The following is a 9,551-nucleotide window of genomic DNA, read 5'->3' as shown; positions in this document are numbered from 1 at the left end:
CAGTGTTATAACATGCACACATTTAGGTTCTTATTTTTTACTTAAATGAATTTCACATCATGTTATAAGAAATAACCATTTCAAGATGTTAAATTCCATGACATTTAGTATGTTTGCAACATATTGGAAACACCACATATCTGTGGCCTTTAAATATTATTATAGAGGGTAACAGAATGATGGATTGAAGCAGGCATTAAAGGGATTGCATCTATTTTTGGGCCATACACATTGGATGAACATACACAGTAATAGCAAAGATGATATGGAATTTTGGGTTGCCATTTTTCACTGTAGTACTTCAAGGTTTTATTGGTCTGTTATATTAAAATTACACAATCCACACAATTTATGCATAAAATGAGTAACAAAACTTGAAAAATTGGGTGAATAATTCAAATGATGAGCAAATGTTCATGCTGTAGTAGTATTAAGACTGTTTTTAACCATTGCTTTATCCACAAGTGGGATATGTCAGCTTCCCTTCCACACACTGTACTCTAAAGGGCTGATGGGATATCTGTTCATATCCACGTTTACACACAAATTCAATATAATACCCTGATTGCACATAATGTTTTTTTCTATCTACCCATCTAAACATTATTTTATGTTTATTCATGATGTCTTCTGATACCACACAAGGATCTGAAATTAAAAAGAAAAACATAAAGCATTAAATAGCACACACTTTCATAAAATTTATGGAATTTTAGATTGCCAAGCAGAACCTTCTTACATTGGTGTGAGAATTCTATTCCTAACCAACTTAAAGTTCCCTTATGTAGAATTAAAATTTTTGTTAATCATGGGAATAAGCCAATATTCATAATATGTGATATTGGAATACTATAGTGAAAAATTCACAAGTCAGTTTTTATATCACAAGTATTTATTAAGGCAACTTTTGTCATTCTTTTTTGCTTGAAGAAGACTTTTTCAAACTTTTTTTTTTTTTTTTTTGCCTCCTGGGTTATCGATGAGGCTCAGTGCCTGCACTACATACCTACTACTCCTGTAGCCATTTTTTCAATTTTTTGGGTAGACAGAGAGAAATTGAGAGAGGAGGGGGAGATAGAGAGGAAGAGAGAAAGATAGATACTTGCAGACCTGCTTCACTGCTTGTGAAGTGACCCCCTGCAGGTGAGGAGTCTGGGGCTAGAGCAAGGATCCTTGAGTGGGTCCTTACCCTTCATACTATGTGCGCTTAACCCTGTGAGCCACCGCCTCACCCCAACTTGTTCACACTTTACTTTCTTAAAATTTTTTTTGTGGTTAGTTATTACCCAAAATGGTTGTTTCTTTATCAGAAATATCGTACTATGAACAGTAAACTAGCAGATGGGTTATATTGATTTTCCCAGGATTCATGAGATTTTAAAATACTTACCTAAGCATTTTGGTGGTTTTGACCATTCTCCATCATAACATGTTATAGTGTTTCTGCCCTCAAGTTTATATAAATTCTGGCATTGGTACTCAACTGATGATCCTGGAGCATATACCCGTAGTGGGAATGAGGTAATGTCTCCATTGTCAATAGAAGGAGGGGGCTTACAGTTTTCTTTAGAGACTAAAACAGAATGATTTGAAATTAACTGAAATTTCATCTTTATTAAGCTTAACAGCTAAAATGAATATTTTGGTTAAATATATGCTAATGATAATATCACAGAGATGAGAGATAGCAAACAGGGTAGAGAACACAAAATATCATACCCAAGAATCCAGATTTGAACCCTGAATGCCCATGTGAACACATTGGCAGCAGGGAAATTTCCACAAATGGTGGAGAAGTTTTGTGGTCTTTCTCTCTGTCTGTTTCTGAAATCAAAAGGAAAAATAAAAGGACTCCAAAAGCAAGTGGAGTCGTGGATGACAGAGGTGCAGTGAACAAAAAGGAAAAAAAAAAAGTAAACCAGAACAAATGCAGTATCAGTAATTCAACATTCAGATGAGCGATACTACTCATTGCAGTAATTGACTAAGCTACAAGTCACACTTTTAAACCCTTCTTTTCGTTACAATGAAAATACATATGCAAAAAAAGAAAATACATATGCACTTTTGTTATAAATGATTTAATTATTTTGTATTTATTGGATAGAGACAGCTAGAAATCAAGAGGAAAGGGGAAGATAAAGAGGGAGAGAGACACTGGAAGCACTGCTTCATCACTCTTGAAGCTTTCCCCCTGCAGGTGGGGATGGGGGCTTAGACCCAGATTCTGGGACATGGTAACATGTGTGCTCAACCAGGTACGCCACCACCCAGCCACCGATGCATATACAGTTTTACTAGTCTAGTTTGCAGATTTCCAGCAATGTTTTTCCTAATGTATAAAAAGAGCACTGATGAATAACTAAGATACAGCAAGCATCTCTCTGTTATATATAAGATACTGGAGGAGCTATTGGATTTCTAGACATTTCTATTATCTTCATTTTCTCTTATGATAGAAATAAAGAAGCATTAATATTTTAGTGACATTCAAATAAATATAAATTTGCTTACTTCATTCAAATGACAACTTTTTAGTCTGGCAAAGATGAGTTAGAAATGCTATGTGTCCTAAATGACAAATCATAGGCCTCTTAAGCACACGGTCCAAATTTAATTCGCTACTTCACATACACCACAGTGATGCTCTGGTTCTCTCCCTCTTTGCTTAATAAATAAGTATTTAAAATAAAAAAGAATCATTCCTGCCACTCTTTTGCTAAATAAAACTAAAAAGTATTTACAAAGCCAACATAAGAGGTTATTAAAGATGAAAAGAAGTCAATTTAAAAACTAGACCGAAATTTCTGAACTGGGCATAAAGCATAAACCCATATATTATATTTTTAAAAAACCTGCAATCAGGCCAGACAGATTCTAATTAAACTGCTGGAAAAAGAAAAAGTATTTGAAAAATAAGCTTGTTATAAATTATGCAAATCTACAGGGAAAAGGTTTCAAGTGGCAGTGAGTTCTCATCTATGATTCAGAAAGAAGTGGAAAACACTTTGAAATCCTGGGAGAACTGTCAGGCCAAATGCTATGTTCTGTGTTACTATTCTTTAGAGCCAAAAGGAGAAACAAAGACATTCCCACACGTGGAAATACTATCTATGTAAGTAGCTAGGTTCAGTTTCATTGCCCATTGAGTTCTAAACAGAAAGCTGGAATTATAATTGGTGCTATAATAAACAATGAAATAAGCAAATTTTTTGATGAATAAAAATTGACAAAAATATAAAAATAACAGAAAATTTTAATATATACTAGAATTGAAGAAGTTGTCGCATAACTTTTCATTATTTTTTCGTGAATTTATTGAAAAGAATTGTCTTAGATTACTGCCCTTCCCAACGCACTGACGCGGAGAACTCCATTTTCCCATGTGACATACTATCCTATCTTCTCCAGATATCTCTGAACCATCTTCACAAGTATAGTTTAATTTGGTGCCATGTGGGTACATCGTGCTCTCAGATATTCCTTTCATTTCCTTAGAAGAGCTAAATAATTTTATTTTCCCACGTTGGATAAAAGGTGGCTGAGAACATGGTATTTTTTTCTATATGAAGATCAAAGTACAAGGTAATGTTTAAGCTGAACAATACACTCAAAATATATTTGGAATTTAAATTGAAGACATTCGAACAAAGAAAATTATTCACTATTGAAGTTTGTAGTTACCAAAATAGAATTTAAATGAAAAAAAAACCACAATCAACTGCAATTTGAGGTTTTAGATACAGAGAAGTGGACAAATTAATTTGCTTGAGCATAGAAAAAAACTGAAATGTGCAAACATATGATACCATAACAGTGTATACTTAATATCCTCTAGTTCAAATTTTCACCTTCATCATGAGGAGTCAAATACATATGAACAGCAGTTGCACTTAGTATTAACATGGAATCTGAGAAGTTCAGGCTGTATTTATTTCAGACTAGAAGTGAAAGAATGCCGACTCTGAACTTAGATTGTTATTACTGCTTCAAGATCAAGTGGAATATACATGGTGAGAAATGTTTTCATCTCGAGTCATTTACACAAAACACAGAGAAGTATGTTAATAGAGCAAGTTAAGTCATACTAACCAACACAGTGTGGTATTGACTGCCATGTTCCATTTTTGCATATGATTTCTTCTGATCCCTGAATTAGATAATTTTTCTGACAGAGAACAGATATTTTTTCTCCATCCTTATAATTCACTGTAGTTGTCATAGCATGAGCATTGGGAATCTGAGGTGGAGGTGGACAGAATTTTGTTTGTGGTTCTAAAAGTATTAAAATTAAATTTCTTGATTAAAAACTCAAAAGCTAAAATATTGAAAGGATAATTCAATAAACAGAAAACTCAAAACTAATAAATTAATAAATGATAAAGTAACAATGTGAAAGTCTGAATCATGTAGTATATTTCAACAGTACTTTTTTTTTTTTTGCCTCCCTGTTATTGCTGGTGCCTGCAGTACCAATCCAGTGCTCCAGGTGGCCATCTTTTCTCTTTTGTCACCTTTGTTGTTTATTGTTGTGACTTATTGTGGTCATTGCTGTCATTGTTGGATAGGACAGAGAGAAATCCAGAGAGGAGGAGAAGACAGAGAGGGAGAGAGAAAAATAGACATCTTCAGACCTGCTTCACTGCTTGTGAAGTGAACCCCTTGCAGGAGGTAAAGTTGGGGGCTGGAATCAGAATCTTTAGGCTGGTCCTTGTGCTTTGTGCCACGTGCACTTAACTCACTGTGCTACCGCCTGACTCCCCAGTATTGCACTTTTCTGTATGCCATTTGGTTTATATTCTCTAGACATATTTGCATATTTCTTATAACTTCTTTCTTTTATTCTTTCAGCTATTACTCTTTCATAGTTAATGTAAAATATACTAATTATTTTTATTGGTAGCCTATCCTCACTGAATTACTCAGTGACAGGTCATACATAAAGACTGGCATCAGATTCTTTTATAGATATACATAATCAAATGTATTATTTATTTATTTACTTTTTATTATCTTTATTTATTTATTGGATAGAGACAGCCAGAAATCAAGATAGAAGGAGTGGTAGAGAGGGAGAGAGACAGAAACACAGCTGCATCACTGCTTCATCACTCGAAAAGCTTTCCTCCTGCAGGTAGGGACTGGAGACTTGAACCCGAGTCCTTGCACATTGTAAAATGTGTGCTCAACCAGGTGTGCCACCACCAACACCCATAATCAAATATATTATCAAATGAGATTTGGGTTAAAATCCTCACATGATGTGCTAGTCTTTGGACTGCTGTCTGGCATGTGAAAATCTACTCCCACTCAATAGGGCATAGTTTTGCTAATAGTTCCTTTTCCTTTGTAGAAGCTTTTCAGTTTAATGTGGTTCCATTGATTTATTTTTGCTTTTGCTTTCTTTGCTAAACATAATACAACACAACATGTAGTAATATGATTATGCTTACTCCTATGTATTTAGTGGTTCCTAGTTTAACACCTAATTCTTTGATCCATTTTGAGTTGACTTTGTACTATGTGCGCTTAAGCTACTGTGCCATGACCCGGCCCCAAGTTGACTTTTATGCACGGTGACATGAGGTGGTTCTGCTTACTCTTCTGAAACATATAGCTACCACTTTCCCAACATCTCTTATTAAAATGATTCTCCTTGTATAGTTTTGTATAGTACAGTAAATCTTAACCATGGGATTTTCAAAGTAAACCAACTCCCCAAATAACTTGGTTATAATAATTACTATCTATTGCCTTCTTAAACTCTAAGATAGCAAGGAACTTTACTCATTCTGTATAAACTGTGTCGTCTAATAGTTTATAAAAGTTTTCTATTGGATTCATTTGTAGCTTCCTTTTTATATTTAAGTATTTTTATTCATTTACTAATAGGAGAAATAAGTAGTGAGAAAGAGAACTAGATATCACTCTGGTACATGTGCTGCTGGGGGTCTAAACTCTGGACCTCATTCTTGAGAGTCCCACATTTTATCCGCTGCTCTGCTTCACCTCCTGACCCATTCATTTGTATTTTATTTCTTATTAGTGACTTAATATTATTTTACAAGATGCTAAGAAAACAAGGGTATAATTCCACACCATTTCCACCACTAGAGTTCTGTGTCCACATCCCCTTGTTGGAAACTGCAGTTTCCAAGATCACAGATCTATGTTCACTATTTATATTTACATACATATATTTTTGGCCATTTCTTTTCAATGATCCTGCCTTCTTTTTCTTTCGAAGTTATACCTACACCTATCACTACTTCCAAGTGTCCTTCCTTTTTCCTCTTCTCTTTCAGGGTCCTGGTGGAATTTGGGTTCAGAGCCCTCTATCACCTCCCCCATTCTCACCCTCTATGATTATGGACCAAAATTATTTTTGGAATGCAGAAGGAGGAAGGTCTGACTTCTGTAATTGCTTCTCTACTGGACATGGATGTTGGCAGGTCTATCTATACCCCCAACCTGTTTCTATCTTTTCCTAGTTGGGTAAGACTCTGGAGAGGTAAGGTTCCAGGACACATTGGTGATGTCCTCGGCCCAGCAAAGTCAGAATGGAATCATAGTAGAATCTGCAACTTAGTGGCTGTGGCTTAGTGAGTCTCTGAAGAATTCCCAGTTGTATTTTGTTGAGGTTTCAGGTTATTTTTTTCACTGCTTTTTCTAGTTTATCAGGGAGACAATCTGAAAAATAATCCCATTTGGATTTTCTATGTATACTATCATGCCATCTACAAATAATAGTACTTCTTACAAATTGGCTTGCCTTCATTTACTTTTCTTGCCTAATTACTAAAGCTAGAAATTCCAAAATATGTTGAATAATAACAGTGATAGTAAACAGACTTTTCTTGCTCCTAATTCAAGAATGAAAACTTTTAGTTTCTTACTGTTGGTTATTAACTTGTTGTATATAAATTTTGCTAGATTGAGGAATTCTACTTTAGCCCCTTTTTTCTTTTTTTTTCCTTCTTTTTCCCCTTCCTCTTCTTCTTACTTTTATTCTTCTTTACTTACTTTATTGGGGATCTTATGGATTACAGTACAGTTGTTGAAACATGGTTACAATTTGTCATCTCCCTGTGATAAGTGTCTGTAGAGCACTGTCGTTCCCATCTTAGATCTTTTTCAACCATCATGCACCAGGGCCCCAATGCCCTCTCCAACCCCTTTTTCCTCCCTTCTGTGCCCCGGAGTCTCTTATTTTCCTGTTCTCTCTATAATAATGATAGAATAATGATAGAATTTTAGTACAATATTAAAGAGGATAAATTATTTAGTAAATGCAAATATTTGGAAATTAAAAACAAACTTCTAAATAGCTGGGAAGTCAAAAAAAGAATTCAAAGAAATATTTCAAATAAGACTGAATGGAAATAAAATGACTAAGGTTTTGAAACACAGGTATGATCATATTTAGAAGAAAACACAATTTTAAGAATTTGTATTCTAAAGTTGAATGCTTTAACCTCATACTTTTTAATGTTCTCTATTTATATTTTTAAATCTTTTCAAAAATTATCTTTATTTATTTATGGGATAGAGACAGCCAGAAATTCAGAGGGAGGGGGTAGATAGGGTGGGAAGGAGACAGAGACACCTGCAGCCCTGCTTCACCTCTCATGAAGCGTTCCCTGTGCAGGTGGGGACCAAGGGCTTGAACTGTGGTGTTGCATTCTGTAATGTGTACACATAACCAGGTGCACCACCGCCTGGCCCCATGTTTTCTTTTTTTAATATTTTCTTTATTCTAATGAGAGAGAGACTGAGACCAGTGAGAGCACTGCACAGCTCTGGCTTAGGGTGGTGCTGGGGATTGAACCTGGGACCTTGGAGCCTCAGGGATGAAAGTCTTTAGCATAACCATTATGCTGTCTCCCCAGCCCAACAGCATACTTTGTCTGCCTAAAACATGAGAAAAATAAGTAAAAATAACATCTAGGTAGTTTAAAGAGCAAAAGCAGGTTTATGATCAAGTAACAGAAAATTGCCAAATAAATTTAAAAAACACAAACTTAAATAAAACATATTTGAAGTGATATATTTACTTACTTAAAATTTTAATAGATCCATAGAACAATAATAACATGGATACGGTCGCATAGTATTGTTTCAGAATGTAAACCAATATTCAGAAATTGAGTATATTTCTTAAAATTTGCAGCTAAAATGTTAGAGGCAGTTTTGAAAAATGCATTCATGAAAATATGAATAACATTTTTGCAACTGTAAATCATTTATATACTTAAAACCTTACTAGGAAAATTAAAACAGAAATAAATAATTGAAGTGGATATATGAAACACATGCAGAACAGTCAATATGTCCCTGATTTTTGTTTCATTATACAAGTCTTTTTTTTTTCCACTATCGAACGAAATATTGATAGAAACTGGTAAAACATCCTATAATTTCTATATTCATGAAAATACTAAAATAAATAAGTAGATAATGTTTATCAGACTTCAGTGCTTTATAGAAAGCTGTAACTTTCAAGGTATTGTAGCAATGACAAGGGAACATAAATGAATAAGTTAATAGACTAGAGAGTCCACAAATAAACATTTATAAATCAATTGATATTTATTAAAAAATCTTTCCCATGTGTTGCTAGAACAACTGAATTCACTAATAGTAAGACATCCTACAAATAATAAAAAGTGACTTAAAAGGAAAATACTGAACTAACTTTATCATATGGAGAAAATGAAACAATCAAGAGAATTAGCAAAAATCACATGAAGATAAGATTTTGGCCTCAGTTTGCAGAATAGAGATTTGATTGGAGAGGGGTTGTTAGGGTTGAGGGTGGTACTGGACTTGGTGACAGGATATTGGTTCTTTAGTGGGGGCTGGGGGGCTAGTGACATATTTTGAAGAGGTAAAATTACACTTGTAAATCAGTGGTGGTCTTGTAAATCAAGCTTATGTCAGAAACAAAGCTCTTATCAAAAGGAAAATATGTCTTGTCTAGTTTCTTTTTTAAAATACTTATTTATTTATTCCCTTTTGTTGCCCTTGTTGTTTTATTGTTGTTGTTATTGATGTCATTGTTGGATAGGACAGAGAGAAATGGAGAGAGGAGGGGAAGACAGAGGGAGGGAGAGAAAGATAGACACCTGCAGACCTGTTTCACCTCTTGTGAAGTGACTCCCCTGCAGGTGGGGAGGGCTCCAACCGGGATCCTTATGCTGATGCTTGTGCTTTGCGTCACGTGCGCTTAACCCGCTGCGCTACCACCCGACTCCTGTCTGGTTTCTTTTTAAATTTTTTATTAACTTTATTGGATAGAGACAGCCAAAAATCAAGAAGGAGGGAGAAAATAGAGATGGAAGGAGACAGAGAGACACCTGTAGCCCTGCTTTATTACTCGTAAAGTCTCCCCCCTGCAGGTGGGAACTGGGGGCTTGAACCCTGGTACTTGTGTTCTGTAACATGTGTGCTCAACCAGGTGCGCCATCACCCGGGCCCTTGTCTAGTTTCTAAGTTATTATCTAGGTTGAAAATTATTTGAAATAATAAGCTTAATTAAAAAATACATTATT

At 34.9% G+C, this 9,551-nt stretch overlaps 1 protein-coding gene across 1 annotated transcript in view; it reads right to left on the bottom strand.

The window, feature by feature from the left end:
- Positions 1-266: 266 nt before the first annotated feature.
- CFHR5 (complement factor H related 5) overlaps positions 267-9,551 on the bottom strand; it is a 52,937-nt gene continuing 43,652 nt past the window's right edge. The window contains exons 8-10 of the mRNA XM_060178498.1: positions 4,093-4,275; positions 1,391-1,573; positions 267-648 (exon numbers count right to left, since the gene is read on the bottom strand). Coding sequence (XP_060034481.1) covers positions 455-648; positions 1,391-1,573; positions 4,093-4,275 — 560 coding nt within the window. The 3' untranslated portion in view covers positions 267-454. The remainder of the gene's footprint in view (positions 649-1,390; positions 1,574-4,092; positions 4,276-9,551) is intronic.

Source organism: Erinaceus europaeus, chromosome 19 (genome assembly GCF_950295315.1).
Source record: "Erinaceus europaeus chromosome 19, mEriEur2.1, whole genome shotgun sequence".
Taxonomy (NCBI): Eukaryota; Metazoa; Chordata; class Mammalia; order Eulipotyphla; family Erinaceidae; genus Erinaceus; species Erinaceus europaeus.
Note: the sequence above shows the minus strand (reverse complement) of the source record. Positions and strands in the feature narration are given on the sequence as shown.